Source organism: Solenopsis invicta, chromosome 12 (assembly GCF_016802725.1).
Source record: "Solenopsis invicta isolate M01_SB chromosome 12, UNIL_Sinv_3.0, whole genome shotgun sequence".
NCBI lineage: Eukaryota > Metazoa > Arthropoda > Insecta > Hymenoptera > Formicidae > Solenopsis > Solenopsis invicta.
This window is the reverse complement of record NC_052675.1, coordinates 7,508,309-7,523,975: the sequence shown is the minus strand read 5'-3', so window position 1 is coordinate 7,523,975 and position 15,667 is coordinate 7,508,309. Positions and strand designations below refer to the sequence as shown.

The 15,667-nt window shown below is 36.5% G+C and overlaps 1 protein-coding gene across 5 annotated transcripts in view; it reads left to right on the top strand.

Moving 5' to 3' along the window:
- The first annotated feature begins 2,277 nt into the window (after positions 1-2,277).
- Positions 2,278-15,667, top strand: part of LOC105198305 (kinesin-like protein KIF13B) — a 33,480-nt gene continuing 20,090 nt past the window's right edge. For 4 of the 5 annotated variants that reach the window (XM_039455344.1, XM_039455341.1, XM_039455340.1 and 1 more), the window contains exons 1-2: positions 2,278-2,610; positions 7,052-7,139. In XM_039455344.1, coding sequence (XP_039311278.1) covers positions 2,556-2,610; positions 7,052-7,139 — 143 coding nt within the window. In that variant the 5' untranslated portion in view covers positions 2,278-2,555. The remainder of the gene's footprint in view (positions 2,611-7,051; positions 7,140-15,667) is intronic. The other variant, XM_039455343.1, reaches the window with a different exon arrangement.

The window sequence follows — 15,667 nt, the reverse complement described above, 5'->3', positions numbered from 1 at the left end:
AACTTTCTTGTCCTATGCAGTAAAAAAGCACACCCTGTTTTGTTCCTTAAAATTTCGTATATTTGACATTTTGCAGCTCAACAAACGATTTTTTTCGAACAATTTAAGTAAAACTCCATAAACTACAACATTTTACCTACAAAATATTTTTTTTTAAATTTCTCTACAATTTTTTTTGACCGAGTTACGCAACTTTAAAGCTAAATCAGCATTAACCAGACTTAAGAAAAATCGCATTTCTTATGCATTTTATGACTGTTGCGCTATCTATAAATGTTAAAGTTTCTGTATCATAATATATCATAATATATTCTCCATTAAACAAGAAAATTGATACCATAAACAATTTTCGACTGCAATTGATCAAAATAGATTTTTTTAAGCCTTTAAATGTTCATTTTTGTAAAAATTTGAGTTTTTAAGAATTAAATAAATGACTTACTGTCAGTATTTTTGCTACAAAAATTCAAGCTTATATATTTGATTCCTGGCAACAATATCTCAAGAATCAATTCAACAAGATATGTCTCAATGTGATTAAAAAAAATTAAAATATTATGTTCCGCCGATTTTCGCGTGTTTAAACGACTACAGCAACCTCTAAAACATTTTTTTTAAATCTGAACAACAAACAAAATTTACTTTTGCAACATATACTTTTGATTTTTGGTGAAGCATATGAAGAAAAAAAATAGTCGGTTTTTTTGGACTACCCTAATATATATATATATATATATATATATATATATATACATACATACATACATACATACATACATACATACATACATACATACATACATACATACATACATACATACATACATACATACATACATACATACATACATACATACATATAGGGTGTTCGTTAATGGTTGTCCCCACGTTTTATCATAGGAGTATGATTTACCGACGGATATGTATTTTTAACATATTATTATATTAGAAATTACAAATGCGTGCTCCTATGGTAAAACGTGGAGACAACCAATAACGAACACTCTGTATATGTGATAGTTAAATTAAGATGGTCTTAAATATAAGAATCAACTATGAATATCGGCCTATCCTCACTACATGATTGTAGCACTTGAATCATTTTTATCGGCAGTGTCGTAAAATGGATGTGATTTTAGTTCACATTCCGGCCAAAATGAATGTGAGTCGTTATTGCGCCGGGAATTCGTGCATTAGGAAAAATACCGGCATGGTCGTTCTCAGGTTCCTCTCTGCAATGGTAAAGATTTTCACTTTTCACATTTCCGCCCGCGCCGTAAAGAAAAAATTTCACAACTCCCTGCGGTTAACATAGGCAGCGGTCAATTGGTACCGCTAAAAATGCTTTGTAGTACTTGATTAACCAATCAGAACAAAGAATTTTATAAATTGACCAATCAAAGAATGCTTCAAAGCATATATAAGCATCAACTTGGCCGTACTCATAGAGTCTGTTTAAGAAGACGCTATTACTGCTATTTGTATCATTCTATTCTTGTTTTATATCTAATAAATGTTAAAGAAAGAATAACGCAAATAAGGCTAATAGCGTCTCCCCAAACGTACCCTTAATCGACTGATTTTTCTATTGGAATTGTCAATCGCATTTGTCATTAAGTTGAATTGACTAGAAAAATAACCAATCACGGTTAACACTTGACTGGTTAACACTTGACTGGTCGAGTAATAACACTTTTGAGCGGAGTAGATTTTAAATTCAACCAGAGTCGGGTTAATGACTCCATAGACTGGAATCGTCCAATTAGAACTTAAAATAGATGTGACGCTTTTCACCCGACTCTGGTTGGGTTAATAAAATCCATTGCACTCGAAAGCGCTATTAGAAAGAAAGATAAATCCCGGTCTACAATAGGCGTAGTAAGTTTTAAGCCGTAAGAAATTGACCAATCACAGTTTGAATATGAGGAGAATAATCGACCTTGTTCTTTAAATATTAAACAAAGCTGAGATGATACGTAACGGAAAAGCACTCTGGTGATGTTTCCAAACGCAACCTAAGCAGTTGCAAATTCAACTGATGATTTTTTTTTCTGTTCAAGTCTTTCCATGTTGAGAAACTCCCGCCAAAAGATTTGCTCGCGTTTTTCTCCCAATACTCCTAATCGAGGGATGAATCAATGGCGGACGATAGATGCGTGGTGCGAGGTGCGAGAGACGAGCGACGAGAGGCGCGCGCGTGCGCATCGCACCGGTGACGTCATCCATTTATCGAACCGCGAGCGTTCCTAACGGCGATTCTTGGAAGCACATTCATTCGATAGCCTCGATAGCCTGGACGATTGTCGTTGCGAAGCGCGCTGCTGCTGATGACGGGCTCGAGCAATATGGCGAAGTGTGTCACGGGAGGCTCGGTGTAGACGCAGTATCGTTCAAAAGATGACAGGTTCGCGGTATGGGTTGAAAATAATGTAGCGGGGAATAATGTGCGAATCGTGCGAGAGTAGACGTAATCAAGTGCAGGTGTAATCGCGCCAAACGCGTTTTTCGCGATCGTGTGATAGCGCGAGTGCGCGCGTTACCGGTGTGCAAAAGTCATGGCTACGGATAAAATAAAGGTTGCCGTACGGGTCCGGCCGTATAATCGCAGAGGTACGTATCTTTCGTCGTTATTGCACTTCTCGAACGGAGCCGTTGGAATTTGGCCCCGCGGAGCGCGGAGCGCTCCGCGCTCTGCTCCACTCCACTCCACTCCGCTTCGCTTCACCTCGCCTTGCTGCCTTGTCGCGCGCGCCTCTCTCCATGCCTCGCCTGTCTCATTTCGCCACACCTCTCGCCTCCTCACCTCGTCTCGTCTCACGCCACGCGTGTGTCATCTCGGAGAAGAGGTCTAGAGATACTCGACGAAAGTACTGTAATTGACTCTCTGGGTTCAGTATCGAAGAGCCCTATTGTAACTCAACGCAGAACAAGTGTACAGAATTTTCGCTCGACTCGCTCGATCCGCACTTGTCTGTCTGTCTTTTTCTCTTTCTCTTTCTCTCTCTCTCTCTCTCTCTCTCTCTCGTTTTAACGATAACGAGAGAGAGAAAGAGAGAGAGACAAGTGCGGATGTCTCGGGTAGACAGCCGCGATTACGCGCGTGCTCCAGCGGAGACAGGATCGAAGACCTGTCAAAAAGATACTCGATATTTACATGAGATTTTAAGGCTTTCCACGCAAATTCGTGCTGTCTTCGACTTCCATTTGGATCACGTCACAAGACGATTCGCGATGAATAATCGTTTCGCTCCATAGTTTAGAAAAAATAACTCTTAAAAAAAAATTAAAACGTGATTCTTATATCTGCACTTCTTACCGAGTGTTAAGCACAACTGTACGATTCACAGATAGACATTAATTAATAAACGTTAACTTGACATCGAACAAAATCAAACGATCAATGGTCCGTGATGGAGGCACAAGATTCGTGAGAGTTGTGGAATTATTTCCAAGGTTCAAAGTATCTCCAGATATGCCAGCTGTCAACGCGTATTGTACAATTATTGTGAGCGTAGGAAAAATACAAGCGATTTGTCGTATTAGATCCTTAATTGGATGAATAATTTAAAATGAAGAAAAAAGGCCCTAAGAGTGCGACAAAGCGCGCTGACAAAGCGCGCGCGCGCGAGAGAGAGAGAGAGAGAAAACGCCACGCTTCGGTGACATTAGTCCGATGACCTTGGAATATCGATCCGATCGGGGAAACGTGTTTTCTCGAACCCGCGATATATCTTCGATCGAAGATTCTACATTTTCCGATCGAATTTCCGAGGAGAGACACGTGTAGTGGAAAGGTAAATTCCCAATTGTCATTAACTTACCTACCGACCACTTGTCGCGAGTGTTGGATTGTCAGATTCGTTTTTTAAATTGCACATGTGTGTGCAAATCACGCGCGCGCGCGCGTGTGTGTGTTGAGACGCGCGATGTGTGAGCGCCGATATAATCGAAATCGTAAAACGCAATCGTAAACTGGAGCTAGAAATAATATCTCAAATTAATTTGATCGTCAGATTTGATCAAGATTCGCTTTGACCGAAAAATGGCACTTTTTTAATTTTTTGTTATTTATGAACTCATTATTATTCTATTATTTATTAGTATATTGGAACAATTTGCAGCAAGTTCGAGTCATTATTGCGCATCACCTGCGTAATACCTGCATGTGCTGACTTTAACGAGTAGCAGAGTGCACGAACGAAAATGGAGTTAACGCGATTCTGTGTGAAGGGGTTGCGTCATTTTCCCTCTCTTTCCTACATGTTAATCGTTAAACTTTCACGCTTCTAAGATTTAATTTACACAACGCGATGTAGCTAAGCGTGATTCTCTTTATTTTAACTTGTTGCGTCGATTCTTTTTTTTATCGTTAACGGAACTACATTAATCAAATTTTCAATTTTTCAAAGTCTATCTTCTTTTTTACACGCACACGCACACACATGACATTCTTTTCTACAATTCCTACAATTATTTGCAAATTACAATTACGTAAATAATTCTTTGCATATATACACTTGTATATATATGCAACTACTTTTACGTTGAAAATTATAGTGACATCGAAAATGGTTAGCATGATATTTGGATAAAAAAAGTATAGTAATTGATATTACTAGAAAGTCGGACATGCGTTGCACTTTCGACTCATCTTTATGACGATACAAGGTGCAATTACGGATAATAATTTAATGCGTCATAGATTTTCGTAGACATACGATAGACTTATGTGAAACACGATATCAGTTAATTAGAACGGAACTAAGGCATCTAATAAAGAGTTTTAATATGCATATCGATATCCAATCAAACTTGTATATCTCGTCTTGGAGAGAAGTATCACACTCTCTATTACCGCATATTCTAAACTTGATTGAAATGTTCGATGTACTTGTTACAGCACGCGGTAACGTGACATCGCACTTACAAAGTAACGTACAAAGAGGCCCGTGTGCCATTTGCTTTCTAGTTTTATGAGTCATCATCCCTCTCCCGATCGTAGCGTTACCGTCACGGTCATTTCCTTATCTTTAATCAAGTTTAATTATATAATAATTATATTATCAAGAATATGAAAATAAATAAACTAATCTGAATAATATTGATTCTTGTGGCCTTATGAGTGCTTCTATATCGTCAAAATGATTTATTTCGCGAAAGATGAAGATAGTATAATACAACGACATGAAATAGCAAGCCCAAGAAATTCATTGGAGAAAGTGCACGGAGAGAAACGGTCTCTAGAGTAAACTGACCCGATTAAACTATTTCAAGTTGACGGGAAATAAGTAAGAGAGCACTCTCATTTTTATATTTCAGTTATATTTCAGTTCACTTTCTTTCTACAAATACGTTATACCTACGGATAAATATGAATATTACGCTGTGAAGCAGAATTGAAGTTTACGTGTATTTTTCGTATGTAATGTCTTCTCACTGAGAAGACCTTCGGAACTCAATCAAACGGAAAAGGAAAATAGTGTTTAGTATTGTAATTTATTAGATGATGTTATTAGATAGATGGCACAGACGGCACCACGTAGAGCTTGTAATTGAAAGATATATAATAAAAAGAGAAAGTTGTAACAAAAATTGCTTTTCTGTACACGCAAAAGATTTAATTTCATTTAAATAAGAAAGATTCTCTCGCTATCGTCGCTCGATATGTCGAGCAATTGTTTGAACTCTGCGATTTTTGTTGTGCTTTTTTGGCCATATTGAGTTAATGTCTCTGATCTGTTCATCTATTGGCTGTATATTCAACACCAACACCTGGCAACACTTGAATCTCGCCAATTCTTAGACTGGCGCGTAGTGTTTGTTCTCTATAGTTATATATTATCGCTACATACATCGAGAGAAAAGGATTTCGCTTTCAGGATTTCTTAAGAGTACCGAGAATTTAATAAATGTACAACATATGTAATATTTCTAATAATTTCTCTTTTTGAATTGGAATGAAAACAACAAATTTAATGAAAGAAATAAACTTTAATCGTCTATGTTCTCTATGTCAATAACAAGTCGTGCAGCTACATCAACTTTATTTTAGTTTTATTTATTTATAATATAAAAAAAATCAAAATAAAATTTTCCTCTCCATAGACAAACAGTTAATAGATAGAATAGAAACCAAAGCTACGAAAGTTCTGATCCAAGTGATAAGCTCCTAAACACTTTTTAATTAAATTAGTATTAAAAACTTATCATTTGTTTATTTTTGACGGTTATCACAATATAAGATTAATGACAATTGACGCCATTCCATTAATTATTCCTTAATTTATGTACTTTATTCTTAAGTCAGCCTTTTCCCGGGTACATATTTTTTTAGTCTTTTACACGTGTCAAGTTAATTGAATGCTAAGCTTTGGCGCAACTTATAATCATACTTAATAACAGTGTAGCCTTATCTTATTATCAAAATTTGGTCGAAACTGTCGAACGATCGTCTTATTGCATTGAATATCGTTATGTACAGTGCGTTGCATTGATGCCTGGGGTACCGATTTTAAGGACCACGTTTCTTTTTTAGTTATTTTTACGTTCATGACCAAATGCTGCTGTCAACGATCACCACAGCTTCAGTCATGAACATAAAAATAATCAAGAAAGAAACGTGGTCCCTAAAATCGGTACCCCAGGCATCAATGCAACGCACTGTACGTAACGAGACAATTGCTCCACAGTTGACTAAAAGTTGCGTAAAAGTTGTTGCTGTGACGTCACGTTTAGTAAATTCTTGATTAATTTGATGAAATTTTGTGAGAGACAATGGGAAATATAGTGAGATATGACTAAAATATGTACAAGGTCATTGTATTTCGATATAATAAACGAGATATAATGAACTTGGCGTAATATTTATAGAATTATCAGTTGGTGCGATAATTTTATATATCATACTATCTAACGTTGTAAGTAATGTGATTAAAAACAAAAATGAAATATATTTATTTGATCTAAAATACAACCTCGATGTAAAGATAACGTAAGAAGGAAGTTATTCTGTATTATCTATCCTAATTGATATTTTTTTTTCTTATTACAGAGCTGGAACTCTGTACGCAATGCGTCGTCGAGATGACGGGGCAACAAACCATCTTGCAACATCCGTCTACAATGGACAAGATCGATCGGTAAGCAATTTTCGATCTTTACTCGCTTACTCGCTCTGTTCACGTTTTCAGGACAAATTTACGATGACAGAATGTACCGTGCAAAATTATTGACAGACAGAACGGATGATGCGTTGCGTGGAGTCGAAAATGTATTCGATCACAACGAGCAGCGGAGCGAATGATGAATGATGATACTTGACAGAAAAAGCTTTTTCACGTCTTTCCGTCTTTAAAAGCGCTAACGCCGCGCATCAATTGATAACGTTCGAAATCATGTTCACACCTAGAGATAATTAAAGCATATATCGTTATCGCGTTTCAGATAACACTGTCGTTTCCACGATGTTTCGATATGATAGTTTAAATGGTGTAAAGTAAATTTGAATTATATACTGTGATAGATTTTTTTTTATTTGTTCATCAGACATTTTTTCTGAAATTATTTCACGTACTTTGTACATTCGTGATACGTGAACTCGGATCAATGCACGCATTGAGATTAAGAAGTGTACATAGGTAACGAAAGGTGCATATTCGGAGATGCGAGGATTAACATGCGCGTCGCCTCGGTCTGTGTTTACGGTACGTTATCTTCGGACACAAGTGTACTGAACCTCGCGCCGCGCAGGGTGGACGAACGCGAAGGGTGATCGAAATCGAATTTCGTGAACCTATTTTCGCGCTGTTTCGTGTTGGCACAGTCGCGACGTTTTTACAAGTATGTTACACGATCGATAAAATGTCACGCTATTTTTACAACACGATGACTCGCGATGGCGATAGCGATATCGTCTTACGTAGAGAGAAAACTCGCGACTTTTATTCTCTATGCGCGGATTTTTATTTCTCTTCTGCAGGTGATGTAACGGCGTCATATGTGCGAATTACGCACGTGTCGCCGGATCGATGAAAGGTCGCGGTACTATGATATACGTAGACACTCCTAATCGCGTGCAAGCATCGATAAGATATTCCATTTGGCCCATATAGCAATCAATCGTCTCAATTTTGCATGCCAAATAAAACAAAGCGCACAAATCAGATATGAATAAGATATGAAAAATCTATTCTTTACGCGTACGTACGTACGAGCAGAGAGAGAGAGAAAGAGAGAGAGAGAGAGAGGGGGGGGGGAATTATTGCAACATACGTAAATAATTCTGTTAAAAAAAATCTTACAATTACGCAATAATATTACAGAGATATCATGACACCAAAAAAGAACCCAAGGCAACCCAAACACTAAGCTCAACCCTTCGCAATGTCGATTTTTCAATATCGTTTTGCAATACAGCGATATAACTTTCGATTATTTTTCATATAGACGAATAATGTTTTCTTTTATATGCAAACTTCTACAGTAACGTCTTGACGGTGCAAAGTAATCATGTTTTGTTATTGCTCTTGAAAACGCAACTTTTAAATAAAACATTTAATCTTGCGTTATTTTAATTAAGTTTTATTTATTTTCAACGTGAATTAGACTTCATTTTTTATTAAGTACATTTGATAAATGGTTCGTTTAATTGCAAGAGATTTATTTGTTCAATAATTTCTTATGGATTTGCAAATTATCGAATTATTATCGAGTGTATATAAAATGTACGCAGTTAAGTATTGCCTAGTTTATTAGATCTTATTGTTAGTGAAACGATTTGTCCTAAGTGATTATTCCCGTATGATCATAGCAGTATAATTACTGACATAAAAGAATGCGCGCACGTAGTAGCACAAATGCGATAAGGCTATCGTATCGTATTTCGTTGATCCAATAAAAAACTAAATTATATTTACTATAAAAAATGATCACGCTCTACGTATATGCCAATTTTTCGTATATACATAGAACAAAATTTAAGTGTCATTGTATTATCGGTTTGCTAATATTGATATACTTAAGGAATTATAGGCTGTTTTCATGTTGTAACAAGGGATATGTGTTCATTGCCGTAAAAAAAAAAAAAACGGAAAAATTAGAGATGATACTGTCAGTTTCCACAATGTTCCATATCTCTTAATTTGCAGTTTATTAATCGTGTCATTAACATTAATCGCATACAAATAGAAGAAAGTTATTTAATCGCCAATACTTGCCTACTTGAAAAGCGAAAACAAAGTGGAAATATGAAAAATCTTGTGAATAAACTCTGAGATGTATAATTTCTTTACGAGTTATCAGCCATTGCATTCTTCAATATTGAAAGAACGGCGTTGGTTTTTGCGTGAAATTATCTTCTCCCTTGTTTTTCTCTAGTATCAATGTACCAATGCGTATGATTCTTCTGGAATTGAATACACCCGGCTCTGTCTCTCTCTCTCTCTCTCTCTCTCTCTCTCTCTCTCTCTCTCTCTCTCTCTCTCTCTCTCTCTCTTAGGGGATCATGAATGACGATTGTGAGAAAAGACTATTTGTTGATGATGCCTTGAGTTATACTGCAGGGTATTCTAGTCAACTAATTAAACAAGTAGAGAAAGTTGAGGAATGATTAGAGGTGAATAAATTATAATTAAATGTAAATAAAACCAAAATACTGTATAGAGATACTAGGCAAATAGGTAGGAATAGTGATTGACAAAAACTCGAGTTTTTCAGCACATATAAATTACACCATTAAAAAAACATAGAAGCAAAATTGAGTGTATTAAGAAGAATTAGTGCAGACCTAACATCTTTGATGAGATTAATGATATAAATCGATAGTTGCCCCATTGTTTGATTATTGCTCATCAATATTAGTAGAACTAACAAGTAAAACTGATTTGGATTATTTGTGAAAATTACAGAATCAAAATTATGAAAATGAGAATTATGCTTAGATGTAGATATATGAGAATAAGGAATACGCGACAATGCAGTTTATGTCGATTAAAGAGAGAATCGAATGTAATGTATGCATATTAATATTTAAGATGGTAGATGGGCTGTGTCTAAATTATTTGACTAATAAAATAGAGTTAGTGAGTTATCCAGAGTATAAAGTACACAAAAAAAATAATATACGCATACATACTCGTAAATGTAAGAGACTAGAGAGGAGCAAAGAATTCAAAATTTGAAAAGATTGCTTAGCGCTGTGTATAAGGAAAAGAGAGCGTGATAACTAAGATGTGATTCAATGAGTATAATGTGTCTGAGTATATGCTGACAATCTATGCTCAGTTATGTTTATATTTATTTGTATAAAATATGTTCGATATAATTGAAGAGAGGCATCATAAACTTTAATATTTTTTTATTATGTTAATTATACTAATTATATGGAATCTCTGCTGTATGTAGTGTTTTTAGTTGTGAATATCGTATTATAAATAGCTTTGGAGCTAAATAAATATTCTAATCTCTCTCTCTCTCTCTCTCTCTCTCTCTCTCTCTCTCTCTCTCTCCCTCCCCCCATGACGAATTTCTACTATCTCTAATTATCATGACGTCAGTTGGGAGGGAATATTATTGGATTATTGAGTCATCGATAGCAGTTATTTACTTTTTTCAATCATTTTAAATAATTCAATCTTGTTAATTATTAATCTTTTATCCATTTAAGAGGTTGCGTTGTTTAATTGATTGAATCATTAGCAAATCTGTATCATTTTCTATGATTGTACGGAAAAAAGTATTATCTACGATTTAATTAAAACAATATATTTTTTATATCCTTGAATTTTTGTATATTTTGCCATGCTTTTATGCGCCTATAAGATATGTGCGATAATGACCATACACATCAATAAGGTCGCTTTTTATTGCTCCACGCGACGGAGACTTTCAGGAGCCGTAAAGTGTTCTCCAGAATTGTCGACTGTGAAATGTAATCTACAATTCCTTTGACACATAGCTGCAAGTCCTTGCGATAAACATGCGTGGATTTGTGCCAAAGGTTTTTTGAATGCAACGATGCTTTCATCCGATTCTTTTCACAAGTTATCTTGAGCATTTGTCCTCGCTCATGGTGATCATTAACCTCTTTGAATTTACGAATTATTTCTGTCTGTTTGTTGCATTTTATGTAAGTATTTTTTGCCTAAGTATTTATTAATTGAATTAAATTAATTTCGATTCTAATTTAAGCTCGTACACAAATTTGCAAGTTTATACTCAGTATACACGAAGCGATATTAGAAAAAAGAGAACGCACAGTTTTACCCGAGTATTCGTTTCTTTTTGGGTATCGGCCGATGATTAGACAGAGGATGACTCATTAAGGTGAGAGAACTTGTATACGGCATGAGATGACGCGATCGATCAATTCACATCCCGAGAGCTAAGGCTCGTCCTCGTGCCATACATTCAAGAGAGAAAGAGGAGACTTTGCTAGCGAGACATTGCCTCGCATACTTAACACACGTGTCAAGTACTGCGAGAAAGGAAGAGAGAGAAATGGAGCAAGCTCTGTTCGGTAGTAGCTGGAAAAGTACTAGAACATCCTGAACACGCTTGTACAGCTTCTTTATCAAAAAAGGAAAGCCTCTTTCCCCCTCGTCTCACTCCTCTATCGTCTCTTCTTAATTTCGTTCATATCTGCATTTTTATTGCTTATCTCCTATTTCGTCTAACGATTGAAAAAAATTCTCTTCATATTAATCATCGATAAAAGTATCAAGTGGAGTGGTGAGATTATTGTACATTCGCAATGCGAATGTACATTTATATATGTTTATATAAATGGGTCATTTGAGCGGCATAAAAAATTTCTACATTAATGTCAGTTTGCATGAACAATGGAATCACTATCGTAGCACGAAGGTTTTCGCCTCGTCTTTCGTCCTTGCGTATCTATCCATCTGGAACTCATTAAATACCTACCTTTATATGCGGGTGGGATTATAGACTAGTAAGAACGCTCCAACTACGCTATTTCGAAGCTGTAGACTCTATGCATAAAATTAATGTAGAAAACGTGACTTCTCGTGACATAAATGGGAATATCAATGATTTAAAATAGCATAGAAAATGATGTAAATCATTGCTGTAGGAATAAATCGACTAATCTATAACGTGTCAATTTACCACAATTTATAATACACAATTCGTGCACATATTAGTATAAGCACATACCGTACATACTGACAATAAGCAATATTAACATGAAATATCTCGTTACTAATATATCTTTCTTATAATCCTCTCCAATTTTTTTGGTTTTTAAAAATCACAATTATTTTGGAAATAATTTGCGTTTACAGCAAAAGGCATTTAGAGTAAGTTAACACGCAGTCGCGTGGTACACACTCTAACTATTTGATTTTGCACACCCTACACTCGCGTGCAAACAACAATCGGAAATCGGGTGATCGGGTGATCGGCGTATCATTTTGTCACGGTGTCCTTTTCTTATTTTCTTTTGAAGAAATTAACTGAAGGAAAATGGACACGTGTGTGGCACACGCCCTGCACACCATGCGTGACCAGCTTACATTACGCTAAACAATAGTCGGCTTGGATGAAAATGCGAGAGACGGTAACGCGTCGGCACTCGGCGTATTTACATGCGTTACACGCGTACTTGGCTCGCTTGCGATTTCATTCGGCTTGGTCGGAAGACAGTCCCGTTGTTAGAGATATGATAGTCCACGACCGTGTACTAACGTGTACAATGTAATTTTCTGGACGTTCAAATCTAACGAATCAAAGGTTTCTCTGATTAAATGAGTGTAGCGTAGCGCGCCGTGTGACGCGCGGTGCGGCGCTGAAACGCGATAAAACGCGATATAGGTCGGAAAATCTGTGTACGTTACCTTGGTTGTTGCGTTGCGTAACGGGTTGCCGACGACCATTGCACACGCAGGTGTGTTCGCACATACCTGCTAATTATCGCGAGCCAAAAAGTGGGAAATGGTCGTGCGAATTTTTCGGATCGATTGGATCCGTCACGCTCAATCTACTTTCATACATTAGTGACTGAAAGTGACAAAGATAAAAAAGGGGATACGCGCGCGCGCGCGCGTCCTTGTCCACTTTTACAAGGCTTTGCTAGTTCGATTACGGCTTTTGTAACGTATATCGACGTAATTGAAATCGATTTATTTCGACGTAGGCATTTTGTACGGAACAAAACGATTACGAATCGCGCACATTGGAACATTCTATCTGTATTGATAAGATACATGAATCAATTGGATAAAAGCCACTGTTTGGTACAAATCGAATCGATGCAACATATGTACAATATATCCGAGTTATCGTTGCAATTCTAATTGTATCCGAAGCGACGCGACGCTATGCGACACTACTAGTACTATTGTACAAATGCAGTTTGTCGAGAATGCGAGCGTTTAGGTGAATATTCTACCGGTTATTCCAAGTTCTTTTCGTTTCTCCGGTTCTTTCTCATAAAGTGACTTCCTAAAGTGACAATCTTTCAACTTGGAGAAAACAGTCGAATAACTTGACTCTGAATGTGCCGAAGCCCCATCCCCATTCTCCCATCCTGTCCTAAGATCGGTTGGCCGGCCGGGTAATAATCGCGGGTAAATTCGCTAACAAAGGATGACACATCCTGACAGTCTTTTACATCCGTTTTTACAGCTCTAGTCTAGGTGAGATCCACATCTTCTATCATTCTCTGCTATTTTTCTTTTTCTTCCGTACTCCCGTTTCTCTATGTCTTTTTAATTCTATCGTTACGTCACAAAAGAGATGTAGATTACATGCAAACGTTAGTAGCGGAAGTAAAAAGACAACGAACTTTGTTTGAAAATGATGAACGAGATTGCTCTTCAACGATCGAACAATCTTGTGAAATTTCTTTCTCGAGACTTTCGTCGAAAGAGAGAAAACGCGTTGTACCGTGTTCAAAACTAAAGATATATTTCGTCGACCGATCGATATGTCGTCTATGGTAACCTTTAATATTCGTAAAAATGCGAAAGTTAAACTTGACCTTCAGATCTAATCTCGGCTTGCGAATCGCGTCTTTCATTTTAATGAAAAGGAAGAATAGAAATAGTTGACCTTACTTTTATTTACGCAAAACGTAATTCAGAAAAAGTCATTTTTACACATGTTATTTTCTCACTTGTACTGCTCGTTTGCACTTCAACTCTAGCTTCGGCCAGAGTTGCCTTTAATATTTACGCTTATAACACTATGTCTATTTGTATAATAGTACATATATGTAGCAGAAGGATACTCGAGATGTACAACCGATATTCTCCACCCTCTCCTTTGTTGTGATATGTGTGCACACAACGAGATGTCTTATTTTTTTCTACTTTTATTTCTTGGGCGATTCACGTTGGCCGTTTAACAAAAAGGATTTTTGTATTAAAAGTTAAGATTAATTTTTTTTTATTATCCATATGTACACGAAGTAGAGAAAATTTTCAACGTTTCTACAGCTCGATTATCTTGCACGCGTAGTACGTAGCACGTCTAGCACATGTAGTTTAATTAATATCAAACTATGTATTTTGGAATGTTTCGAATTATTCCGAACGTGAGATATTTTCAATAATATAGGAATCACATTTTCTAATTTTTAATTTGGTATAATAATAATTCATGAAAAAACTCGTTAGTAAATATAAGCAACAACGACATGGAAATTATTTTGAGTAGCCGCACAACAATTATTTCGTTTTCGCGTATATTCGTTTAATTGATAAGATTTATCATTGATCCACGATAATTTTCACGAAACTTAATAAAGACTTGATAAAGACGCGATGATCGATCGCGATGTAATCAAATCGCATAGAGCCATTATTTTCACATTGTTCAACTGAGGCGCAATGACGCGTTTACCCTCGCTTTTATTCAATAACGTGCAATAACCCGAGTACCACGCGGACATACACTCGCCCTACTATACTTTGCCCGTAATACTCGTGCACTACGTAGAGTCGGAGGAATATTGTCGTCTATCGATCGTCGTTGAGCGAAAAAATGGAGCTAAATACGATCGATCAAAGTCAAAGTCTTTGACTGCAGTCTGTGCAGTCTGTGCGCGTATGCTGCTCTCTAAGACTCGTGCTCGTGACGCTCTGATTACTGCCTTTTGACATTTTTTTTCCAAGCACGTAATTGACTGTGATCTACGATTCCGTATGCTTTTCGTCTTATATTAAAATTTGATTGAGATAAGATCGACTTCAAAGTGATTTTTTTTACTGCGTCGGACGATAAAAAATGCGTCGAGTACACCAAGAAAGCAAAACGTGTTCTCCTTTTGTTCTCGACTACGGAATACCCACGGAATATTTCGATAAGATGCGAAACAAGCAAAAAACAAACATTTGTTTAAGTCAGCAGTTTGAGCGAGGCTGCTGAGTGAGCTTTTTTAAAATTTTTAAATACGAATATAATAATACAATATAGGTACGTCGTTTTTTCATCGAGGGAATTTTTTTCGTTTGAAATGAGTATCTCTCTTCATTATGTAAGATTGAATAGCGGATAAAGTCTCACGCGACGAATACACGTGCACAGCAACGAATTGGATTCGTATACAGAACAACGAAGAGCACTTCCATTTTTTTTTTTTCAACAAATTTTGCTACAGTTGCGTTCTTACGATTTTAACACTGTTGAATATCGGAGAGCAGGGTAG